This window comes from Bos mutus, chromosome 13, assembly GCF_027580195.1.
Source record: "Bos mutus isolate GX-2022 chromosome 13, NWIPB_WYAK_1.1, whole genome shotgun sequence".
NCBI lineage: Eukaryota > Metazoa > Chordata > Mammalia > Artiodactyla > Bovidae > Bos > Bos mutus.
Genome location: NC_091629.1, coordinates 66,712,895 through 66,739,937, shown reverse-complemented (window position 1 = coordinate 66,739,937; position 27,043 = coordinate 66,712,895). Strand labels below are relative to the sequence as shown.

Sequence of the window (27,043 nt, the reverse complement as noted above, 5' to 3'; positions counted from 1 at the left end):
GATCTAGACCAGTGGTTTCAAATTGCACACTGAGAATCACCTGGGGAGCTTTAAAAATTCCAATGTCCCCGTTACACCCCATTCCTATTGAATCTCCGAGACTGAAACAAAAAACAAAACCTCCAAGGGGTCCCCATGTATAGCCAATTTTGGGAACGTGTGATCTAGAGGCAGAGCCTAGAAGGAAACAAGGGTTTGTTGGGCTCAGGTGGCTGAGGAACAATTATGAGGGGAAAAACGTACATTGCGCTTGGAATTCTGCACATTGCACACCCAGCGCCCAGGCAGAAGAAATAATTACTGTAGGAAAGCCTGACTGATGCCCGTTCCCTGAACTAGGCGGTCAGCCAACCAGGCCAGGGCAGGTGGCCGCTCACCTAAGCAAGCGCTCCCAGATTCCGACCGCTTGCCCCGCCCCTGTCCGCGCGGTCCCCGCGAAAGACGTGGGGCGCAGGCGCACTCGCCGCCGCGGCTGGGACGGCCGCCGCTGACGTCAGGACGCCTCGCGGGTTCTAGGCCCCCGCCCGGGCTCCCGAGTTCCGCGCGGGCTGTGCGGGGGCGGGGCGTTGGGCCAACTGAGCTATCCCGTCAGACCGCGCCAGTTTGAATGAAAGCTCCTCAAGATGGCGGCGGCCGGGGCCGAGGCGCCAGGAGGTGAGGGCTGGAGAGCGGCGCCCCGCACTGTCCCCTGTCCGCCGGGCAAACTCCCGAGGCCCGGGAAGCGGGGTCGGAACGCGCGGGCCGGCCGCAACTCGACGCGGCGAGACACCGCCTTCCGCGCGGCTGACACTGCGGCCCCCAGACGCGCGCCGAGGGCTCCTCCCTGCCCCCAGCCCCTGACCCTCCTCGCGGCTCGGCCCGCCTGCTGCCCGCAATCTCTTCCCGCGCCCGGCCCTCGCGAGGCCCGGCCCCCGCCCTCCGCTGCTGTCCCACGGACCCGGCGGCCCAGCCCCCGCCGCTGGCCGGCCCAGAAACCCCACCCCTCCCGTCCGCTGTTTGGGGGCATGCGGGTGGCTACGGCGGATCCTTGCGCGCCTCGAGGTCCGTGGACACGAGGGGGGCGCGACTCCTTTGTGATGGTTTGAGCGGGACGTTTGCGGTCGGGCTGGTTTTGGAACTGGGAGCAGGAGGATCCCGGTGGTGTGGGTGTGACTTCAGTGTCGGAGGAGCAGAGAGAGGTCGGGGCTGAGAGGTGTGAAGGCTAAGAAAGGAAATGAGTGAGGATGTACCCCGATTCGGACGTACGGGGAGGACCCTTTGGAGGAAGTCCCACTAAGTGGGTACTGGAGGCGTTAGCCTCTGGCTCACGGGAATCGTCATCCCCGCCGGGAGGGAACTTGCGTGCTATTTCTGTGGTCGCCAAAGAATTCGGTGCTGAACGTGTGTTTGTGCGCGCGCTCCAAGACTGGAACTTTCAATGCCTTCTGAATCGGAAAGGTGTTTTCCAGCACTGCGCCTCTCCGCTTGGATTATGGACTCATTATCGCCCAACTTTTCCTCCGCTAGGGGTTAGTGTGAACTTCCAGTGTCAAGTTTTTGTGGTGGTCATGAAATGTTTACTCTTCCCAGTGAATTCTCTTTCTACGTTATTAGAGACAGTCAGATTGGTTACCAGGGGGGTTGCGCTGTCGTGTGTTCCAAGTTTTCTTACTCTGAAAACTAGCATTTCCGTGGAGGGTTGCGTCTTGAATTCTTCTGTTACTTGCACTAAGTGAAATTGGTAGGAATAGCAGACAGATACACCTTGGGTAGAAAGTCCAGGTGATCAGCATAACGAGGTTAACTCTACACAAAACATCCTGAGGCTTTTTAAATGGAAGGGATGGACATAAGGGGTGGTTTGTATTTCCACTACTCTCCTACCCCCAAACCACCCCTCAAATTTTGGGGGGAAAAATACATTTCACTTTCTTGATCTAGAACTGAGTTCTTTTTTGGGGGGTGGGGCGGCTGGAAATCATATTTCAGGTTTTCTGATCATGAGACCCCTGGGTGAATTTGGGAGGGCGAGGAACGGGTATACTAGGAACAGCTCTTCTCTCTTCCTGGGAAATTACCTCCAAACCCAAAAGGTTATCACAGCTACCTTGGAGAGCTGCCAAGTAAAGCGTGCGTTTACTGATGGGTTTTGTTTGGTTTACTCCCAGTTTACTCCAGCCCTCACATTTTTTTCAGTGAAGCTGAAACCCGGAAAGATGGAAACCTCCCTCAAGTCATGTAGCTAGGGGGCCTCGCGGGGGCTGGAACAGAGGACCCTTGATCCTCTCTGGTGCTTCTCGTGGCACTAGCCGGAAAGCCAAGTTTATTCTGTGTTTCTAAACGTCAGTTTGTGTTAACCTATTTTAAAAAATATATTTATTTACTTAATTTGGCTGTGCCAGGTCTTAGTTGGAGGTACACCAATCTTCTGTCTTAGATGCAGCGTATGGGATCTAGTTCCCTGACCAGGAGTGAATCTGGGCCCCTGTATTGGGAGCTTGGAGTCTTAGCCGCTGGATCACCACTCTGTGTTAACCTGTTTTTAATGCAGTGTGGTGGCATACCCTTAACAGGAATTTGAGGGTAGACTCTTCCACAGCACTGTTACTGGCTTCTAGAAGGTTGATGATGAGTGTATGTAATTTTCTTCAGGCTTGGTGTAAATTGAATACTCTGTATTGTCATCCTTGGCTTTGAAAACAATACAGGAAGTGAGTATTACAAAACTCAATATACTCTTCATTATTTTATTGTAGTCCTTGGGTTAATTTACCTTGCTAAACTACATTGCTGCATGGGCAAAATTGAAGTTAAAATTTCATACAACCTTCTCAAATAGGAAAAGTGGATCATATGATGTCACGAGTATATAACTATAGAATTAGATTTCAGTTCTTATTGCTGGACAAAGAGAAAGGGAAAATTACTTTTTAACAATGTAAGATTATTTTTGAATATATTTAAGATGTATCTCTAACTAATAATTTTGTGCTTGAGGTCTACATTTGACTAAAACAGCAGTTCTATATAGAATACAATGAAAAGTTAAAAATACTATCCCAGCCTATCTATGTGTAATCTTATGAAAGCTTATAGACATGAAACATTTTGTTCAGGTGGCTTAGTGGAAATTGATATAGTAGGGCAGAGACACATGAGAAAATCCAGGAAGAAATATTTACTAAAATAGTTCTTAAGTGGTTAAATTTTCTTAGACATGTAAATGGTTTCTTGAATTTTTAGTCTTATAAAATTGCCAGTTGAAGGGTGGGGATATAGAAGTCAAGATTTTTTGTTTTGTTTTATTTTAATTGAGTAGCTATTTCATTAGTAAAGAATTCTATTTTCTTATTGTAGCTTGGTGTGTGCCTTGCCTAGTTTCACTTGATACTCTTCAGGAATTATGTAGAAAAGAAAAGCTCACATGTAAATCGATTGGAATCACCAAAAGGAATCTAAACAATTATGAGGTGGAATACTTGTGTGACTACAAGGTAGTAAAGGTAAGGCAAATATCTAGACCCTTAAAAAAGACCTAATCAGACCTCCCTTTAGTATTTCATATTTCTGTAGCATAAAAATAACCTTAAAAGTAAGCAAAGCTCTTCTTAATGGTTACAATTCTTAGCCATGATAAATTTATATGTCCTGTCATCTGTTTTGCCAACTAACATTGAAAGGATTTTGAAGCATAAAATGTTCTTACATTCAAATATTTCAAGGTACTTATGTCATTGTACATCCAACTCTTGATTATCTCCATGTGGATTACCAGAGCAAATGTTTTAGCTCAGATTGGCTTCTCCTGTCATTCGTTTTGTTCCTGAATCATATTTCCCCACTATCACCTGAGATTAACCTAGAAATTCAAGCCAATTTTAATGTTACCAAATCTCAAGAAGCATCACCATTTGTATTTCCTGCCGTCCTGTCAAACTCCAGATAGCAATGAGGTTTTGTTTTGCAGTAGGACAGCCTGGAGTTCAGTCATTTCTAGCCTTTGTCTAGTACCTTGTGATTCCAGAAAAGTCATTTAACTTCCCTGGGCCTCCCTGTGTTTCTGTTTCTCTTGAAAATGACAGGGTTCTTCAAGAAGCTCTTACAATCTAAACTTTACCATATACTTTCTAGTAATTCATCTCTCCATTGCCTACCTATTCTGTAAGAACTCTGGTTGTTCATCTGTCAGTTCTTCTGGATGAATGAATCAAATCCTGTTTCCTTGTTTTCCTTCTCTTTCATCTTCCATATGGATTCTGCCATTAAATCAAATTCTTCCTTTGAAACATCCATCTTCTTTTGGTCTCACTGGCTTCCTCACTCAGTGGAATGTTGTGATGAAGCATTTCACCTACCTAGCAACTAAACAACAACCAAATTTTACCTACACTGTCAGCACTCTCTGTACTCAGGGTTGTAGTCTTCAACCCCCAAACAGCCCAGTCCTCTGCCATTTCAGTTTCTAAACTCTTGCCTGGCTAGTATAGCTGCAGGGGTCATACAGTCACACTTCGTGGCTCCATTATATATTATTTCTGTTCTCACACTGCTCAGTGCCACTGGACAAGCCTTTTATCTTTCGCTTGCTTCTTCCATTCTTGTCATCAGTTTTCCCAGTTATAACTTTTCTGGACTTCTTACTCTGTCCCTCACCCTCTCAGCTGCAGACTTCTACCTCTTTGGATCCTTCAAGTATGAACTCTCAACTTACTTCACATCAGTTATCTTTGTTCAGAGGTTGCACCTATTTTTCTTTTTTTTCCCCTGCCCATCCCTTTCAGAACTTTGCTTAATCTTTGATGTCTTTTTTTTAATCAAGTGCTATTTTTCCACTGGTTTATCTTAATTGATAAATCAGATTTTCCCTAATCTTTCTTTGATCTTGCATCCCCACTCAAGCATTTCCTATCTTTTCCTTCTTCTTCATTTCCCATCAACTTTTAAATACAGCTTTATTGATACATGATTCACATACCCTACAATTCACCAGTTGAAGCTGTACAATTCAAAGCTTTTTGCACACTCACAGAATTATTCTAAAATTAGTTGTAGCAGTGATTGCACATTTTCATTAACCTAAAAAGAAACCCCATACTGTTTAGCCATCACCCCCCAAACCTCTCCAGATCTTTTTCCCATTAACCCTCAGCAACCACTAGTCTACTTTCTGTCTCAACAGATGTCCCTATTTGGACATTTCATGTACATGGAATCATATAGTATGTATGTGGTCCTTTATGATTGGCTTCTTGCACTTAGCATAGTATTTTCAAGGTTCTTTCATACTGTAGCATATATCAGTACCTTTTTTATTGCCAAATATGTCATTATATGGACATAGCACATTTGATTCATCTTTTCATTACTTCATGGACATTTGGGTTGTTTCTGTCGGGGGCTGTTATAGATAAAGTTATGAACATTCACGTGCAAGTCTTGCTGTGGGCATGTTTTTGTTTCTCTTGGATATATACCTAGGAGATGAGCTGTTGGGTCATATGGTACCTCTGTGGTTTAACCATCTGAGGAACTGCCAAACTGTTTTCCAAAGTGACCTCACCATTTTACATTCCCACCACCAGTGTATGAAGGTTTTGATTGCTCCACATCTTCACCAATACCTGTTATCTGACTTTGATTATAGCTGTCCTAGTGGGTGTGGAGCATCTCGTTCTTTCGATTTGCATTTCTCTGATGGCTAATGATGCTGAACATCTGCTCCAGTGCTGATAGCCATTTGTGTATCTTCTTTAGAGAACTATCTATGCAGATCCTTTACCTATTTTTTAAAGGTTTTAAAATTTATTATTTCTTTTTGGCTGCACTGAGTCTTCGTTGCTGTGCAGGCTTTCTCTAGTTGTGAGCAGGGCCTACTCTAGTTGAGGTGCATAGGCTTCTCACTGTGGTGGCTTCTCTTGTCGTGGAGCCAGGCTCTAGGGCACAGGTTCAGGGTTAACGGTGCACGGGCTTAGTGGCCCCGTGCATGTAGGGTCTTCTCGGACCAGGGATGGAATCTGTGTTCCCTTCATCGGTAGGCTGATTCTTCAGCACCGTATCACCAAGGAGGTCCCTACCTATTTTTTTTGAATTGGGTTGTCTTTTTCTTACTGAGTTGTACTAGTTCTTTGTATATTCTAGATAGTCCCTTATCAGATACACAGATTGCAAAAAGTTTGTGCTGTAGCTTGCTTGTTGTTTCCCGTCTTACTTTTTAACCCACTCCATTTTGATTTATGCTCCTATCAGTGACCTCCTAATTGCCACATTTGAGGACCTCAGATCTGTTCTCCTTCTTTGCAACATCCTACCCTGTTGGCTACTCTTTCTTCCTTGAACCTCTTGTCCTGGAGAGACTGCCTGGGTTCAGATTCCGCCTCTTCCATGTACTAGTTGCATGACCTTCAATATATTACCTGGTTCTCTTTCCTTCAGTTTCTTCCCTGAGATGAATGGACAGTACCACCTCATAGGGTTTCTGTTAGCAGACTGACCGTGGTTGTCATGTGGGAGCAGCATGTGCTGTCATGGTTTCTCACCTCAATCTCCACTCTTTCCACCACCAGTTTTTCTTAACGTTCTGTCTGAAGCTCCTTTGCTGTCTCTTGCCTGTCCTTCCTCTGAAATGTCGATACGTACTCATCAAGGCTCTCTCCTCGGCCCTCTTCTCACCTGGAATCTGCTCTGTGGACGGCCTCTTCTTGGTGGTCTCTACTTACATTGATTTGGCTGCTGCTGCTGCTAAGTCACTTCAGTCGTGTCCGACTCTGTGCAACCCCAGAGACGGCAGCCCACCAGGCTCCTGTCCTTGGGATTCTCCAGGCAAGAACACTGGAGGGGGTTGCCATTTCCTTCTTCAGTGCATGAAAGTGGAAAGTGAAAGTGAAGTCAGTCTTGTCTGACTCTTCTCGACCCCATGGACTGCAGCCTGTCAGGCTCCTCCGTCCATGAGATTTTCCAGGCAAAAGTATTAGTGACCCTCAAATCTCTGTGAGGCATTGTGTTCTTTCTGAGCTTCATTTCAAACTGGGCACCCAGTTTCTAGGTAACCACACTGAACATATTCAAATCTATACCCATTTTCCCCATCAAACCTGCATCCTGATCTAGTGTCCCCTGTCTAGCTTCATCGAATTATAATCTTCACAGTGACCTATCCTTATAAATTCTTCTTTTCTCCCTACCCTCTAAATCTAATAGGTCATCTGATTATATGGTCTCTACCTCTTAGAGACCATATGTCTCTGTCTTTTGCTGTTAATTCCTGATCCACTTTAATAGAGAGTTAATTACCAAGGAATCTGTGCTTACATTGAAGGAGCTGCCAATCTTTTTTCTTATTCAAAATTCTTAGTCTTACAGTTCAGTTTGGGTAACTTTTGCTGTCCTTCAACCTTCTCCTTTTGGATTCTTACTTTGGAATAAGCACGCTTCCTGCACGTATGTCCTCGACAGCCCACTTTTATCCCTCACTTCTTCTGCCTAACACAGGTTATTGAGTCTGTAAGCCAGTATTACTTCAGTATATTTCTACCTTTTCTGTCTGTGTCTCTCTGTCTTACAGTCAGGGCAGGTGAGAGATTTTATGACCCTGTCCTTTTCTTAAATATTCCCCTCCATTTAACTCATAAAAGAGATTGTTCAGCAGCATATTCTTCAGAGTCATTAGTTTCTGAAACACAGCTTTGATTGCACTAGGACCTTCCTTTAGCCCTTTCAGTGGCTCCCTGGTGTCTGCCAATCTAAGCTGAGTCCCTTTGGACTGATGTTTTCTGTCATCGGGCCTCCAAACCCCTTCCCAGCTTCATCTCCTGTAATATATCCTACTTCCCAACCGCACTGATATGCTAGAAAGTTCTTCCATGTAGCTAAGGCTTACTGAATGTGTAGTATGAGCTGAGCAGTCTTCTGAGCATTGAGAATTTAGCTTAACAACAGACAGAGCTTATATTCTAATTCCTGAACACATCATGCACCTTGGTGCCTTTTGACTTTTCTCATCCACTTCTCTCTCCGAAACATTGTTTTTCTTCTCTCCTTTGCAAAATCCTGCATGCCTGCAAAGTTCAGCTGAAAGGTTACACCAACCACAGAGGCTCCTTCCTTGCTCATCTCAGCAAAATTACTTTCTTTATGTTCAGGATAAGCACTGTTTTTGTCATTATTCTAAAACTTTTCCCATTTTGTGGCTTTGTTTCATACCTTCCCTGCTTAACTATCAACGATTTGAGGGCCAAGACTATGTCTTACTATAAACCGTAGTACACAGTGGGTATTTAGTTCATGGTTGATGAATTGGTTTTTTATGTCAGTGGTTTCTCCAGTCCTCACAATGACCTTTGGACCATGTCTTCATAGCTTCATGCTTAAATGACAGCACCAATTTACTGACTGATGTCTGCCGATTCATCTTTCTGTAGTCTCACTCAGTAAACATTTGAGATTCTTCTTTGTATCAGGTGCTACATTAGGCAATGGGAACATAAAAATTAATGAGAAATGGTCCCGAATCTTAAGGAACTCACAGCCCAGTGAACAAGATTGATGAGTAAACCATCCAATGCTGTATAGACTAGTAAGCGCTAAGACAGACATCCTGACACGATTGATGGGAGGAAGGCCTAGGCTGACTCAGAGAAGGCTTCCTGGAACAGATAACATCCAGCTGGGACCTCGTAACACTGAATGGAGTCTTTCCTTAAGGCTTTAGTACAGAGAATGGAGGGGAAGGATCTGGGATTTGGAGATGGTGAGAGACAAGTGAAGGAACTCCAGCCATCCTACTGCAGAGAGCATCATCTGGTTCTAAAAAGTGACACTATATTCAGAGGGTTTTCTCTTCTCAGGAGAGAGCGGATTAGCAGGAAGGGAAATGACACATGTACAGCTTACATGTTCTGAAAGGCTGTTGTAATGTAGGCGAGAAGTGATTGTGTTTGAACTAAAGTAGTAACAATCAAGATGAAAAGAAGTAGATGATTTGCTTAATTATCAAGGATGTAAAATTTCAGTCTGTGGTTTAGCAGTCAAGGTGTTGGCTGGGGATCCAGCACTGGAAAGCTTGCAGTGGTGTTGGTGGTAGTCCTGTTCACCAAGACCCAGGAATACAGGAAGATGAGGCTTAGTATAAGGAGGAGTAGGATAGGGGGCCAGATTGAGGTTGGAGAAGAAGGTTGAGAACATTTAAATGTGAGCTGAACCAGTAGGTGGTTGGAAGTGAAGTGAAGTGAAGTCGGTCAGTCGTGTCCAACTCTGCGATCTCATGGACTGTAGCCTACCAGGCTCCTCCGACCGCAGGATTTTCCAGGCAAGAGTACTGGAGTGGGTTGCCATTTCCTTCTCCAGGGGATCTTCCCAACTCAGGGATCAGACCCAGGTGTCCCACATTGCAGGCAGACTCTTGACCCTCTAAGCCAACTTGAAGAAGACAGGTGGTTGGAAATGTGGCTTTAAATCAAGAGTGAGAACTGACTGGTGCCATGGCCCTTGAAGTGATTGGTGGAAGAATGGGGACTGAAGCCCCGGGACTGGGTACACTTACCCCTTCATTAACCCACAGATATTTCTCCAGTCTTCTACCACCTATCATGTCACACCCTGGGCACTAGCAATCTCAGTGGTGAATGACACAGAAGTATGGTCCCTGATGTCATGGAGTTTGCCTTTTGGTGAATGTAGAAAAACCTTAACTATCACTGTACCAAGAACTGAATAATAGTTGAGATGAGGCTAGTGTAACAGAAGGCTGTAACTCATCCTGGAGAGAATAGGCAGTTGTCCATGAGGAACTGATTTCAGACTTAGTACTAAAGGGTGTAGAGATAATGGGGAAAGGTCCTGAGTCGGAAGAGAGCCTGACTTCTGCAAAGACTTTGAAGTATGGATGGAACATAATAAGCCAGAAGGATTGAAATGCGGCTGGAAGGATGGGGCAGGGCCCAGAAAGTGCCACTTCTTGTAGACAGAGAGAGGAATTTTTGACTCTAAGTTCTGATCAGGGGAGTAACATGGGAGAGAGGGGTCAGGAAGGGGGCTGTTGCACAATGAGTGGATTGAAAGGATAAGAGGCCCATTACAGTAATCCACGCAAAAAAAATGGGAGATGAGCCAAGATCGAGGAACAGGAAGGGGTACTCACAGGGAAGAGCTGTCCAAGGACAGGCACAACCTGGCAAGAAAGGTAGGAGAATCAGAAGAGTAAACCACGGAAGCCTGAGGAGCAGTTCTTGTCAGCAAGACAGAGTCATGACCAGCGGGGTCAAAGCAGAAGTAGAACGTTACCCTCTGGACTGAGTAGTGGACAGGTCGCTGATGCCCTGAGAGCATTTCTGTGGTTTGGATAGAAGAAGCCAAAATAGAATGAATTAAAGAATAAGTTGGAAACGAGAAAGTAAGGTCAAGTAGCGTGGGCAACTCTTCAAGAACTCTCACTTTCAAATATGGATGTGTAGGGTCTAAGAGTATTGATAATTTGATTTAAAAAAATATCTGACTAGATAATGTGAATTTTAAAATTGAATGTTATAAAGCATTTTATACTGAAAAAAAAAAAATCTTCCACTCCTTGACCTTAGTCTCTGATCTCTAAACTTTTAGTAATTTATCATATCTTTTAGAGGTCCCCTCTTTATTCAAGCATTTATATCTCAAAGGAGGTTTAATTTTGCTTTTAAAAAATTAAGGGAGAGTCAGATGCTAGTGAAAATCAGGAGAGAGCAAGAAACTGAAGAGACAGGAGAGGGAAGGCATTGATGGAGGAAGGGCATCTCTCCTGCCGTATCCTTGGTCCCCTTCGTCTCTAGTTCCACGTCCATGGAAGGATGGAAAGTCGAAAGTCAGGGCTATGTGCTCCCAAAAATACTAGGGGGGAGGCGGGGGATAGGGACCTGGAAGAAAATGGAGAAGGTCTGGAATAGCCAACTCAGGACGGGGAAGGAATACCAGCTGGGGGAACAACGGGACAGTTACCAAGATGGGCTCCTGTTGGGGTCCAGTGGAACTCAAAGGATGTGAACTGGAGTCTCGGTGCTATGTGATTTTTTTTTTTAATGCCACATGTTTGCCATTGTTGCCCCTTCATGCAGAAAAATTTGTGACAAAACTGGGTGCTCTTTATTGACAAACTCAGCTCATTAGTGAAGAAGTCCTTAGGAATCAAATATTAAAGAAATATTACATAAAGGTTTGACTTCTTAAAGTTTCCAGGTCATTCTCTGTCTCTAGGACTAGCACTAGACTGAATGACACATATTAACAAAATATCCACATTTCAGCATAGTCATATTCCTTAAAGACAACTGCAATTAGGGTGGTTTGTTAAGAAATGGAATAATAGAAATCATTAGACTAAAACCTAAATTGTAGAGGTCAGGAAAATAGAGCTCCAAGAAGGACTTTTCCAGGGTCATGTTATTCATTTGTGTCAGTTTTGGGCCTCTAACCCATTCCTCACAATACGTACACTCTCTCAATTAGTAGTGCGAAAATCCAGTGACTTTCCATTGACCAGAATAATTCTCAAACTGTGTTCCCATGTAACTGTGTGATTTTCATATTCAGATTCATGCTCTTCTACCAGTGGCACCCCACTCCAGTTCTCTTGCCTGGAAAATCCCATGGACGGAGGAGCCTGGTAGGCTGCAGTCCATGGGGTCGCTAAGAGTCGGGCACGACTGAGCAACTTCACTTTCACTTTTCACTTTCATGCATTGGAGAAGGAAATGGCAACCCACTCCAGTATTCTTGCCTGGACAATCCCAGGGACGAGGGAGCCTGGTGGGCTGCCGTTTATGGGGTCGCACAGAGTCGGACATGACTGAAGCGACTTAGCAGCAGCAGCTCTTCTACCATTAATATTGAATATTATGATCTCAAAACTTGCAGGGGAAAATTAGCTAATGAGAGGTAGATTTTAATTGTTTTTCTTTTTTGTGCTCCCACATATATGCATTTTAAAGAGTTTGTGCTTGCTACCTCTTACTGGCTACAGGCAACAGGTAACAGATACTAACAGACATTAAAAAAAAAAAACATGAATTGTTATCTTCAGGTTAAGTTGAACAGCTTGTATTTCTTTTAAGGATTCATATGGTTACTATTGTGATTTTTTAATACTGCATACATATTAGTAGTCACAGTTTTTGTTACACATTCAGAAACGTTTAGTAAGTGCCTAGGACATAGTGGGGAATTCTGCTTGGTGCTAGGGCTACCAGGAATAAGATTGCTACCCTCCTGCAAATGAGTTGGCCAGTATTGATTTGGCCAAAATATTTGTTTGGGTTCTTCCATCAGATTGTACAGAAAACCCAAACGAACTTTTTGGCTAACCCAATAGTTTCTATTAGAAATGGGAACACAAGTTGGCAATAATCAGTCCACCTTGGGCAAGAGTGGCAAGGAAGACTCCACAGGAGAGATGACATTTGAGCTGAGTTTTAAAAATGGGTGAGTTTTTCTGCACAGAAAAGATGAGACTGAAATAGGTGTTCAGTAGACAAATGGAAGCAGACATTCTAACTAGAAATAACTGTGAGCAGAGCAACGTAAAGGTAGGAAGACAGCAGTTCAGTGTGGCTAGAGGGTGGTGTGTGAATGGGGCCATATTGGAACACTGAGTCAGGGGAGCATCAAAGACCCAGTCAAGAATAATTGTTGTTATAACTGGAAGTTTGAGTTTAATTCTTTAGGCAGTGGGGAAGCCATTAAAAATTTTAAGCAAGAAAATAACAGAATGACTGGTACTGTGGTGGGGGGGTGCTTTTTGTTTTTATTAAAAATCTACACTTTAGTAGAGAAGGATAGATGGATTGTTGTTAGTCTGGAGGCAGGGAAACCAGTAGGAGATCAGTGCCATAATCTGGGCAAGACTGAAGGCTTGAAGTAAATAGCATTATGTTAATAGAGATGGGTGAAAGGATCTAAGGAAGCTTGCTGATGGGGGATTGAAGGGAAGAAAGACATGAGATTGACCTCCTGATTTGCAGCTTGTGTGACCAGGTAGAGGAGGTTAAGGCTGCTTTGATGAGAATACAGAGGGGAACTGCTTAGGAACAGCAGTGGTGAGTTCCCTGTGGGTAGATTAAGAACCTACAGGACATCTAGTAGGTCACTGACTCCATGGGGTTGCAGCTCAAATTCTGGGAGTGTCAGCGTACAGTTAAAACCGTTGGAGTAATGAGGTTGCCCAGAGAGAACATTTAGAGGAAGAATTCTTAGACTAGAATCCAAATATCCTGAAATTACCCATTGTATCATACATGTAACTTTTGATAGGGGAAAGTCTGTAGCTCTCTGGAGATTCTCAAAAGAGACAAACACTTTAGTGTGAAAAGGGACCAAGGACAGAATCCTGAGTGACTACATTGTTTTAAGTGATGAGCAGAGATCTCAGCAAAGAAGGCAGAGAAGGAACAAAAATGAAGAGAGAACTATGATACCAAAGCCTAAGGAAGTCAGATGAGGACTGAGTTGGCTTGACAGTTGGAAGATTGGTAAAATGTTCTAGTAGACAAGATAAAATTAAATATTTATTTTGAATGACACTTCCTACAGAAACGCCGTGGTTTCTGAGTTGTTAAAACCATTAGCCTACAATAAAGCTCTGATGCCTCAGTCAGGTATTCAAGGCTGTCCCAAATTTGCTCTTCCCTTGCTGTTGCAGTTTAATCTCTCGCTTCAGTGTTCTCAACCTCAAAGCTAGCTAAATCTGTCTCTTCACTGTTTTCTGGATACTTCATGCAAATCTTAGCTCCAAGCTTCGCTTGTGTTTCTCATCCTGCCTGCCCTGTGCCCTGCCCAACAAACGCTATCAGTCTTTCACAGCGTAGTTTGTTCTGCTTCCTGTGCCTTTTTCTCATTGACCTATATTGATTTCCTTCTTTATGTTTTAGTGGTATTTATTGTCTTACTTTTTTTGGCCTTTAAAGTTGTGCCACCTTGCATCGCTCTTTATTTTACATACTACTGCCTTCCTTTCCCAATGAGATTTTACACTTAAAGGCTAATACTATCTTACATCTCATCCCGCCCCCTAGTGACTGAACTTCCATATGCTCATTATAGACACTAAGATATTTGAATGAATTTAACCTAAGCCAAATATAGTGGGGGAAAATGTCTTGAAGAAAAAATTTCATGTGATGCATTCCAAATTATACAGGAGTGATTAATGGATCATTTTTATGACTCCACTCCATTTTTATAGGTAATCAAGAGTTGACTGCATGTCTGAATAAGATATTGACATCCTGTGAGACTTAAGAAATTTTTGACTTTTATTTGAGAGTTTAGGGTATTGAAGTCATTGCATTTAAGTCAAACTGATTTCTGTATAAAATTATTTTATTTTTTAAAAAGGGAAATTTTTTATATAAAAAGTAAAATGAGACATATATATAAAAAGTAAAATTTTCATTCTTATAAAATGTAAGACAAATCTACAAAATAGAAATAAAATGTTACTTGTATTTACACTGCATTCATACTTTAGAAGCACCTTTACCATCCATAAGTTAAGTAGATACAATGTAATTAACATACAAAATAATCACTAAAAATGCAAATGACTCATCATTGAACAATGCATTATTTAGAAAGCGGACTTCAGTGGCTTAGTGTTTTTAGTGTTTCTTTCATTGTTTGCTGGCAACTTTTGGTGTATAACTCAGGGCTATGGTAGGAAAAAAAAAGAGGACCAGGGTTGCACTGTTTTATTTTGGAATCAGAAAAATGTAACTTTTATTTATAATTAAGGGGAATAGGTAATGTTACATGGTGCCAAACCATCCTCATTGTTATTGAGCATATATCTGCTAACAACATTGCAAATTGTAGTCACCTGACAGGAGGGAGAAACCCATGTTATGTTTTAGTGAGCCAGTTTGACTAACACTTCAATATGTCTAGGCTTTTTCTGCCCTGGAATCATAATATATTTTTCATAGAAGTACAGTTTTGGGGCATATGTTCATGCCATAATTTAATCACTTTTTTTTTTGACTAAACATTTTTACCAATTTCACAAAGAAGTAGAGCTCTTTTCATTAACAAGCATTATTGTGTATTGAGTAGAATATAATAAAACATGGAGATAAGCTCCCTGACTAGCCAGGTGAGCTCCTGCAAGGCTGCCTTAATGCTCCTCACCCCATCATGCCTCAGTACATTTTCTGGACCTGCCAGGTCATATAAACTAGAACTAGTAAGACATCCTTATTTTATAATAAAACCTCTATTTAAAATTTCAGGCGAAATCAAATGTATCCCAGTTAATTTTTTTATCAATATCTATGAATTAAAATGCTAACTAAAAACCATAGAATGCAGTTTAATTACTTTATATTTCAGAAGACATTTTACCCTAGCACTCATAGGTATATGTTCGCTATTCTAGAGAACAAAGAAAATTGAGACTTTACTTGAATAATTTATTATGTACAGCATGTACACTAGACTTCTGCCTGCCAGTGCAGATGTAAGAGACCCAGGTTCGATCCCTGGGTTGGGAAGATCCCCTGGAGGAGGAAATGGCAACCCACTCCAGTATTCTTGCCTGGAGAATCCCATGGACAGAGGAGCCTGGCGGGCTACAGTCCATGGGGTCGCACAGAGTCGGACACAGTGGAAGCGACTTAGCACACATGCACGTACACTAGACTACGTTTCTAAAGAGAAACTTAATACAGCATTCGGAAGAAGACACGGCCTGACTCCTGGGGTGAGAAAGCAGGATTTCAGGTACCATGGTGACCAACAGCAGTCTGAAGGATAAATCAAAATATTTGATCTTTGGTGCTTTGAGGGCCTGTCACCTAATCCAGCCACAGGCAAGTGTCTCTGGAATTGTGCTGTTCAATAGAAATATGATACAAACTACAGGTGTATACACTCGGCCCTCTGTATCCCCAGGTTCTGCACCACAGGATGCCACTAACCTCAGAGAGAAAATATTTGAAAAAGAGAAAGTTGCAAAGCAAAACTTGGATTTGCCGTGCGCTGGCAACTATTTATATAGCATTCACATTATATTAGATCTAGAGATGATTTCTTTGGAGAAGGAAATGGCAACCCACTCCAGTGTTCTTGCCTGGAGAATCCCAGGGACGGGGGAGCCTGGTGGGCTGCCGTCTATGGGGTCGCACAGAGTCGGACACGACTGAAGCGACTTAGCAGCAGCAGAGATGATTTAAAGTATACAAGTAGGTTGTATGCAAATACTATGCCATTTTACATCTGGGACTTGAGCATAGTGGATTTTATTATCCGAGAGGGGTCCTGAAACCAATCCTCTGGTGAATACCAAAGGACAACTATAATTAAAAAAAACTTTTCTTGTAACTGTGTTAAACAAAATGGAAAGAACCAGGTGAAACTTCTTTTAATAATACATTTAACCCCAAATATTATTTCCATGTATAATCAATGTTTTTAAATTAAATAGTGTACATTATTTTTGTGCTGAGTCTTTGAAGTGCAGTGTTTATTACATAGAGCACATCTCAGTTTGGACCAGCCACATTCAGTAGTGACCTCGGCCAGGAATGACGGAGACAGTTCACTCTAGAAAATCTAGGGAGGTGTGTCCTGGACATTAATGAAAAAGAACTACCCTCATATCCAGCGTAAAATATTAAATTATAGACCTTGTTCAGTCACCAAGTCGCGTCCAGCTCTTTGTGATCCCATGGACTGCAGCACTCCAGGCCTCCCTGTCCCTCACTATCGCCTGGAGTTTGCCCAAGTTCATGTCCATTGAACCGGTTATTACAGACCTTAGAGGGTGGTGTCTGCAGCTGTGCTGGCCAAGCAAGCCACTGACCTATGTCATAAATTCATTTTGGTACAGCTTATTTCCATATAAAGATAAATACTGTTTTGTTTAACTTGATCACTGGTAACATATTCATGAATTTCATTACTTTTATCTTTCTCCAGGTGTGACTCTTTTGCCTGCAGTCAAACATAATGCTATATCTAAGTTTTCTGTACATATTTTATGTAATGTAAAGAAAAACAGGTTTATTTTATGATTTGTATTTCATCTGCTAGTAATCTGTAACTGTGTATTATGAACTTTTTTAAGAAAAATAATAATGAATACCCTTCAAGATATTAAATTATTTTTGATAAATGGATATGTCATAATCTGATTTGCATTTTCTTTTATATTTTAAGGATATGGAATATTATCTTGTAAAATGGAAAGGATGGCCAGATTCTACAAATACTTGGGAACCTTTGCAAAATCTCAAGTGCCCATTACTACTTCAGCAGTTCTTTAATGACAAGCATAATTATTTATCTCAGGTAAAGAAAGGCAAAGCAATAACTCTAAAAGAAAATCACAGAGCCTTGAAACCTGCTGTTGCTGAATACATTGTAAAGAAGGCTAAACAAAGGATAGCCCTGCAGAGATGGCAGGATGAACTCAACAGAAGGAAGACTCACAAAGGAATGATTTTTGTTGAAAATACTGTGGACTTAGAGGGGCCCCCTTCAGACTTCTACTACATTAATGAATACAAACCAGCTCCTGGAATCAGCTTAGTAAATGAAGCTACCTTTGGTTGTTCATGCACAGATTGCTTCTTTGAAAAATGTTGTCCTGCTGAAGCTGGAGTTCTTTTGGCTTATAATAAAAATCAACAAATTAAAATCCCACCTGGTACCCCCATTTACGAGTGCAACTCAAGGTGTCAATGTGGACCCGACTGTCCCAACAGGATCGTACAAAAAGGCACACAGTATTCACTTTGCATCTTTCGAACTAGCAATGGCTGTGGCTGGGGTGTAAAAACCCTTGTGAAGATTAAAAGAATGAGTTTTGTCATGGAATATGTTGGAGAGGTACGTTCACCTTCTCTCATAGCAGATAATGTACAAGGAAGGTTTATGCTTTTGAAAAGTTGCCTTTTTAACCTCTGTGACAAACATTTGATATGTTTTGATATTATCATTGCAAATATGTACAAATTTCAGGTTTGAAAGAAGGGTTCACTGGCATCATTAAAAATATAAACTTGAATATGAATCAAAAAATTATATATAATGACAAATGTAGTAGTCATCTTTCAACAAACACCCAGTCATAGTCACTGAACTGGCATTTGTAAATTTGAAAATATGACAGCTATTTTACACAAGAGTCCTAAGACAATTTTGAAAATCAGATCTAAAAACATCCTGACTTGGAAACTTTGGGGGCAGAGGGGTGGTTACTTTTTAATTGGAGGAAAATTGCTTTCCCATGTTGTGTTGGTTTCTGCTGTACAACGCAAATCCATCATATATATATGTATCCCTACCCCCTCCCTCTTGCGGCTCCCTCCCCACATCCCACCCCTCTAGGTCATCACAGAGTACCAGGCTGGGCTCCGGAAACTGTTAAATTGTAATTCACTTCATCCATTTGACCAAATATGATTATGTGTAGTCGGCAAAACTCAGTTTTGTATCAGTAGGAAAGACTGTAGAGTAAATGGACGTTTTATGAGCAAGCACTGTAAAATATACATAAAAACATGTATTGCACCCGCCAGCAAGGAATGTCCGAATCCTTTGTAACTCAGCTACAAAGACTGTTCTCTAAATTACCAAATACTAAGCAAATTTGTTTTTATACATGCAATGTAGATCTACAGAAGATAGTATTCACTGCATACTATTCTAAGTACCTCGTGTTTTAACTTATGAATTCTGTCAACAACTCTATGACATGGTAGCATTCTCTCCGTTATTATACAGGAGGAAACTGAGGCACAGAGAAAAATAAGCAACTCACCCAGGGTCACTTAATAGTAACAAAGAACCAAGATTCAAAACCAAGGCTCTAGAATTTTGACCCCTGCACCATTCTTCCCCAGACTGAATGGTGGGAGAGGCTATGGCTAGAAAAATACAAGTGTGACTGCATATCTGGGGTTGTCAACTCAGATATTTTAGAAGTTGTTTGGAATTGGATCACCTTTAAGTATCTGCATTCACTCAGAATTCTCAGGTTAAATTGCATCCCTATTTTGATCCTTAAATTTTTAGACAACGGCAGATTATTATAAATCACTTATTCAGGAGACTGGATCTCGTATAATCAAATCATTCTCTTTTTGAGTTTAATAAATGCAGCTGAATTTGGTTGCCACCATGAATCACTTGAGACATTTTTGGTTTCTTAATCTGAGCATGTGGTGAAGCTGTGTTCTTCAGAGCGGAACTGTATAGATGATGGTCATGAGTTGCAGAATTTCATGAAAACCACCTGTTCTACAAAACTAAACTTGCCATAGTTAACTGTGGATTTAACATACCTTCTCTCCTGTATTTGCAACTAATTTCTGTTTGTAACTACACACAGATTAATTATAGGAAAATTATGCTTTAGAGCACAGATACTTACTTGTAAACTTAGTTCTTTACATTCTGGTGTGTTCTACAGAGAGCTATCATGTAGCTCCTGTATTGATATATTGAACATATCAATAAATTAGAACCAAAGTAGTATACTATTTCAGCTTGATAATTGTTGGGTTGTCCTAATTCTCATTTAAATAGTCATACTTAGCACCCTCATTTTCTCCTCTCGTTTCCCCACCTCTTTTCATCTAGTTTTTCTAGAATAGTTTATGGTAAATGTTTATTTTGATGGCACTTTTATTTCTTTTTATGTACTTGAAGGCCATTAATATATTAATAGATTTATGGATGAATGTTTCTTCAGTTCAGCAACAGCTATATAATACAGTTTTTTCTTTTTAGGTGATCACCAGTGAGGAAGCTGAGAGACGTGGCCAGTTATATGACAACAAAGGAATCACGTATCTCTTTGATCTGGACTATGAATCTGATGAATTCACAGTGGATGCAGCTCGATATGGAAATGTGTCTCATTTTGTGAATCACAGTGTAAGAGATACTTATTATAGACAGGACTAGGACCACTTACTACAGACAGGACTAATTAGTACTGTTTTAAAAGATTTTCTGTACTTGAGGGATAATTATATACTTTTTCATTATTTCCAAAGTATTTTTATACAAGGGCCTTTTCTGTTAATTCCTGGTATTACTGCTCTTTTAGGAAAATTCATCAAGGTGCATACCAAATACTATCCCTTTTAAGAATCTTTACATGTATTACTTCATTTAAACTTTCCAACAACTTTATAAGATAGGTATTATCCTCATATAGAGAAGGAAATTAATCACCAGAGGAGTAAAGAGGTAAAATGTTGAAGAATTAACACAGCTTTATGGGTTACAGATGTTAATACAGCTAAATTTAGGATGTATGACTAAAGAAAGACTGCTGTGTTCTCTTAAAATGTAAACATGTTAACATTTTTATAAAATTTTAGGATTTCTTGAGTACTGAAGTATTTAGGGCTACTTTTCCAAATTATGAACTAGTATTCTCAATTCCTATTTGAAACAAATTTAGAATACAGTTAGAACCTTAACTCCAGAAACTTACACTCTAAAAAACTACACTCTATAAAAACTATAAGGGAGGTTAGGAGTTACTAGACACCTATTTAGTGCTCAATGGATAACAAAGTTTTAGGCTTGTTAGATTGGCATTGTCTCCATTTTATAGATATAAGGAAAATGTATCTCACAGAGTAAGTCTTACAGTTGGCCATAGAAGGAACGTAGCCCATGATAATCTTTTATTGGGTTTTATACCAAGAAACTAGTTTATGATGAGTACTGAAATATCAGAGACCTTCTGACATTTTAGTTTTCTGGTTTGCTTAAACATTTAATTTTTTCTTAATGATAAAATCAAAATGCTTTCAAAATAGTTACTCTATTCAAGGACAGTTAAACAGTCATTTTTATTTCTTAGTATAATTCACTGGATCTTTCTTGCATATTATAGAATTTAGTGTAGAGTTCTCAAAATGATGAATAATTCCAATCAAAAGTTTTAAGAAGTGAAACTCCATGCAATATGAAATTGCATGATTTGATATTTTAAGAACAGTTACTGCAGTTCTTTAAGCCTTACTAGAGCATCTTTTACTTTTAATAATCTATTTCTAGATGTTCTGTGTGGGCCTTTTTTGACTGTTTCTAGGCTTTTCAATAAACTTTTGATACAGTAGTCCCTGTTTATCTGCAGTTTTACTTCCCATGATTTTAGTTACTGCTGTCAAACATTCTCCAAAAATATTAAAAATTTTAGAAACAAGCAGAAAATATATAGATGCCTTACTAAAATATTTACAGGTGAAATGATATTATCTAATACTTGCATTAAAATTCTCCAGAAACAAGAAGTTGGGATTAGATGAAACTAGAATGACAAAAACGTTAATAGTCCTTGAAGCTGCATAGTGGATGTATGTGAACTTACTTTCTCTAGGTTTATGTCTGAAATTTTCTGTAAGGGAACACTTTTTCAGTGTGCATGCCTCAAAACCCTCTAAACAGTAAGCCACTTAATTTCTCATAGAATTTAACACTAATACTCTGGGAAATTAATGATTTTACATAGCATATAGAAGAGCTTATTCATGTCATTTTTACTTAAGTGGGATCTCATGTTCCTTTTTAGTGTGACCCAAACCTTCAGGTGTTCAATGTTTTCATTGATAACCTCGATACCCGTCTTCCCCGAATAGCATTATTTTCCACGAGAACTATCAATGCTGGAGAAGAGCTCACTTTTGATTATCAAATGAAAGGTATGATTTTCAAATAGTTTCTTTGATGGAACTTCAGTGTGAAAAATCTAATTAGAGTAGAAGACTTTAGAACATCTGAACCAAACTAAATACTAACTAAATAGAAAGGGGCAAAAAAGGCTATAAGAGTTGGTCTTTTCCATCAAGGGCACAAAGCTAATCTGATAGAGCTAATGCTAGAATCCAGGTCTGCCTTACCTTGGGGGCTGAGTAATGCTGTTTCTTTACATCACATTGCTGCCTGCTTTTTTCAGAACTTCCACATAGAAGCTTATTTATTATAAGATCTTTTTTCAGTATTACTTGAATTTAAAAAATTTTCAGCCTTACATTTCTGAATGTTTACTAAGATGTATATTCAAAAGATTGAAAATATGATTAAATCATATATGAGCTTATTCCATTTCTACTTGAATCTGGCTTTTAAAAAGAACATTGAATTCTCTTTGCTTTCCTGTGAACACTTAATTTTATGTGCTTTACTGTCTTCTTTGCTTAGGAAAGAAAACACTGTTTTTCTAAGTATGATGCCCTTTACATATTGTTACTATTTGACCTTGCTTTATGGCTCTTAAGAAATTTATGAAATGCTTGTATATTGAATTTTACTAGTAAGTTTCATCATTTCACAAATCCATCCTCATAAACATCGGGTAATAACAAACACTTTACCTCTGACTAGCCTACACCGTCCTTTCATGACATTTCATAATGATTTGTCTCTGAATAGTCACACTTACTTGTAACTGATACAAAATTTGAAACTCATTATGAATTGTCTTAACTCTTTCTCCTGTATTTCTTTTTCTATGTATCCAGGTTCTGGAGATGTATCTTCAGATTCTATTGACCACAGCCCAGCCAAAAAGAGGGCCAGAACTGTGTGCAAATGTGGAGCTGTGACTTGCAGAGGTTACCTCAACTGAATTTTCAGGAAATAGAACTTATGACGATTATAGTGTTTTTTCTAATGTTAACATTTTAAAAGTATTTTGGACTCTTTTCATATTATCAAGATTATACACTACGTTGATTTACAATTTACCTTTCAGACTATTGACCAAATGCGTTACTGATCCTTTTGAAGAGAGGAACGTGGGGGTCACATAGACTAATTCTACATATACATATTCAGTGGTTAGATACCAAACATGAAAGGAAAACTGTTTGCAAATCAACAACTATATACTTAACAGGAAGTCTATGTGAATATAGAGAAATGCCTCCTTCAGTGTTTAAGTGTTAAACTGATGATGTAACAGTTGCTAAGATTGAACATTCAATTTGCCATATACCTTGAATTTAGAATTGGACAAATACACAAGTTCTATTTTTGTTATTGTCATTCCTGTTTACCTACTTAACAACTCTTTGTACTTGTATTTGAGACAAATAGGTGATACTGAATTATACTCTATTTTCTACTTTCATTAAAACATTGGTATCTTAATGATATAGAAATTTAAGGTCTAAAATTAAATGTAAAAAAATTTAATTACAGCTTGATTTAATACTTTGAAGCAATCTAGACCAGTAGGAGGAGTGGATATCTGAACCAGTAAAAGATTTTTTAATCTTGTAGAGGAGAGGTATCTGAAGTTTACCTAAAATTCTAGAATGGCTGGCTGATGCACTTCTTAGAAAGGATGGGGCATGGGGCCATGAGGGTCTTTTGGAGCACCAAGCAGGGGAGATGGAGCACTTTATAGGACCCTCTTGATAATATGAATCAGGCGATCTCTGCTGAATACCTCTGGTCTCCACAGTAAAAACAAGATTATCTCTTTAGAGCAGCTGTATGTAATGATAATGTTCCACACAATAATTAACATTGCATCTTCTGAATTTCAGGTAGTTTTAACATTTCCTTGCCACTAAATTTAATTATTTTTATAATTAATAAAGGGCCTGCATGCCTTTCTTAAGACCTGATCTATATTTTGAACAGATACTTATTTTATACGTGAAATTTTTTAATGTGATAAAGCTAAACTTGGCTTGGCCAAAGTGTGTCTGAATTACGAGACCATTTATTACTTGAACTCTGAAGACTGAAGTGACTATATTTATTGTTTGGGGCGAGGGGGTTGTTTGTTTTTTCCTACATAGTGAAACCTAAGTTGGGAAAAAAACTATTTTCATCTCCCTCAGATCCTGGGACATGGTGTCCAACGTGACAGCAACAGCAGCTGAGTCTGGCTGTTGGTATTCCTGACCCGCAGAGCCCTTGGGTAAAACTGAGCTGACTTCAGGGATGCAGCACTTCACATCTTAATCCTTAACTTCTCTTCTTGGGAGAAGCTGCACTTTGTTAATATTGCTGTCACAGGACTTGGCTTTTTCATAGTACAGGGTGAATTGTTTACATGTTTGGAGCCTCGGAGTATATCTGCATACCAAAATTTGGAGGCGTCAAAGAAAAAAATATTTTTTTAGTGCCATTTCTTGATTTAAAAAAAAAGTCACAAGGTGTCAGTGATGTTTTTAAAAAAAGTCACAAATTTACAGCTGCCCCCAGGGGCCAGACTTACTTTGAATTATAATTCTCACAGGTTCAAGCTGTAACATTGGTCAGTGTTTTACTGTCTAGTTATTTGATCTTGTCTACTCTGTGTTAAAGAAATGTAAAGCTGGAGAACAAAGGGAAAAATGACTATTTTCGGTAAACTTGCATTTGGTCCTTATTATAATAGAAATGTAATGAGCTTTTGACATTTTAAATACCCGCATTAACCGTGAGTCGTTAAAAAAGCTGAACTTAAGCAGTAAAATACTAGAAACTAAATGAAGCTGTTAGGAGCTTTAACTATTTTAAGTCAACATCTAGCTACTTGTTTCCTAAGTTGTCAGAATTTCTTCTCTCAATATCAAGCAAATATGCAAGGGTAATATTTAGATCAAGTTTACAATATTTAAATCAAGTTAACGCTGTAAATTAATCCACTGTTCATGTTGTATTGATAGCACTGTTTTCAGTATCTACAGAAAAGGATTCTGACACATAGTTGGTAAGCTCAGGGTTTTTTCCCCACATATGCACAAAATCTAGACTGCACTTACTCATAGTTAAGCAGTTTCTCTTAGCAAAATAAATGTAGTTTAGCATTTGGTTTTCTTTTATTATGCCTTAGCTGTATTTCTGAATATTTTACTGTCATTTTCAGTAAAGCTAAAGGGGCAGAAAATTATTGATGCATTCCTGAGTACCTGTTACTGAGATTAACCAAAGGTTTATACCATTCTTTTAAATATTACTTTTAAGAAAGTTTTTCTATTGTCATGGCTCATGCATTTGAATAGTAAAGTACCATTTTGTACTTAGCATAAGGTAGATGGATGCTTAAATTTTTTGAGCATTAGTCACCAAGTACTTAAACAATTTTGCTAAGTTCTGCCTGGAAGTGCAGAGGAATTTTAGAATTAGAGCTGATAACCTTTGAGCAAGTCTTAGGCCCTACGTGTGTCCTCCTGTGCTTCTCATGAATCGAGGAGGTTGGTGCTGTCTTCCCTAAACACACTGAAGAAATGGGCTTAGACTGCTGCGGTTAACATTAACATCCCCCAATCAGAAACTACACTTGACTGCTTTTAATGTATTTGACCAGCTTCAGGCAGACTTTTTTTTTTTTTTTAATCAGTTTCTACTGTTAGTTTAAACAAACTGCAAAGTCCTGGATTCCTAAAGAAATGTGGCTAGCCATGGGTTTCTTTTGTGATAATATAGCTTGGCATTTTTGAAACTTTTTTCACTTATACATCACAGTTCTTGAAGTAAAACTCAAACAGCCAGTGTAATTAATCTTACCCACTTTTATGCTTTTTTTGAGAGGCTTTAGTGCACAGTGGTTAAGAGCATGGCCTGGGGTGCCTGAGTGTCTTGTTTGAGTTCTGGCTTCACATCTTACTAATGAACTAACCCCTCTGCCTTAGCCTTCTCCTTTGTGAATGCAGATGGTAAGTGTGCCTACCTCATAGGGTGGTTGTGAGGAGTAAAAAGTATGTGAAAGAATTAAGCCTTGTTACAAAGGAAGTACCATATATCAGTATTAGCTGTAATTCTGTACTGTAAAATATTTGGTGATCACTGCAGGGTTTTTGATCAAAGTCTGTTGTAGTACTCTTAGCCATTAAATACATTCAGCCAGCATTTATTATGCTAGAATCACATATAAAACAATAAATATATGGCCATATGGAATATTAAATTGATGGTGATTATAAAATACTACAAATATATTCAGAAGAATGTTTACAGGCATGTTTTGAACATCCACCTTGGATCATAAGCTGTTAAGATGAAGTCTTAATGGTCAGTGAGTATGTACAAATGTATACAGTAGTTACATTTGATTATGTGACTTATGATAATGAAGTATAATTAATTTTTAGAGCTAAAAATTAAAAATGAAGTCTCTGGGTTCCTGTAATAGGCCAGTTGAGAGTTAAACATTTTATAGTTGCCACTGGTAGTCTCTAGTGACTTTATATTCACGTTGAATTTAGGTAATGGTACTCACAGGGGAGCTGTGCAAAATAGAATAATATATAATTCTTCCCCAGTCACACTGAGTCTGTAGAGTGTATTTCATAAAAAACTCAGGGTAGCATCTGAGCTAGAAAAAAGGTTCCGTGTCCCCTTAAAACTCTGCATTCTTCAGCTCCTTCGCCAGCAGCTATATTATGATGCTCAGCCCAGTTTCTGTTGGTGTACGTATTAATAAACTAATTGTTGAGTAATTTAGGACAGAGACACTTGCTGTAAATTATGATTCAACATATTCCTCAAAGAACAGAAAGGAGTAGCACCAGGCCCCCAACCCTCGGCCCTGAGCCTTATCATGTTGGGTTACCCCTCTCTGGTGCCAGTTTCTTAGTTGAAACTTAAAAGTCACTGTCCAGTTTTCCTCCCGTGTAAATGGACACGGGCTAATTTATCCTTCTCCCAACACTTGGGAATGGAAAATTCCCTTCTGGACAAGTGAGAGGGCTGGCTTCCCAGGTCCACTTGGTATTGGCTCCTCTGAACACCCAGTTTATTCTCCTCTCCCACTGATTCTGTCCTATAACCTTAATGAGTCTTGTGGATTCAGTACTTATTTTTGGTTTATCTACAATGCAGCATGGTGATAATGCATTTCAGTTTCATTGATCTGAAAATTGATTTTTAAAGACTCCACTTAAGTCAAAGCTCTGCTTTTGCTTTCTTAATATGAAGTATCAGCAAACCAAAGTGTTTATGAATATCTGTGAATGAGTATATTAAATGCACATACATAACCTACTGGTGGATTTTAAAGAGGTTGAATGCCTTTTAAGTATTTTCTTTAGGTTTTAATTTTACCACTGTCTTTCCCCCAATATTCTTAAAGATGATGGAACACCTG

The 27,043-nt window shown here is 39.7% G+C and overlaps 1 protein-coding gene across 4 annotated transcripts; it reads left to right on the top strand.

The window, feature by feature from the left end:
* The first annotated feature begins 489 nt into the window (after window positions 1-489).
* On the top strand, window positions 490-27,043 carry SUV39H2 (SUV39H2 histone lysine methyltransferase). 4 transcript variants are annotated; one of them, XM_070381919.1, is made up of 6 exons: window positions 490-654; window positions 3,337-3,482; window positions 17,152-17,823; window positions 19,729-19,875; window positions 21,530-21,659; window positions 22,479-27,043. In XM_070381919.1, exons 1-6 carry the CDS (start codon window positions 624-626, stop codon window positions 22,583-22,585), a joined length of 1,233 nt encoding a protein of 410 aa, XP_070238020.1. In that variant the 5' UTR covers window positions 490-623; the 3' UTR covers window positions 22,586-27,043. The 4 variants fall into 4 exon arrangements, with proteins under 4 accessions (XP_070238020.1, XP_070238022.1, XP_070238019.1 ...); XM_070381918.1 differs by lacking the exon at window positions 490-654 and adding an exon at window positions 665-1,041; XM_005894845.3 differs by lacking the exon at window positions 490-654 and adding an exon at window positions 1,105-1,508.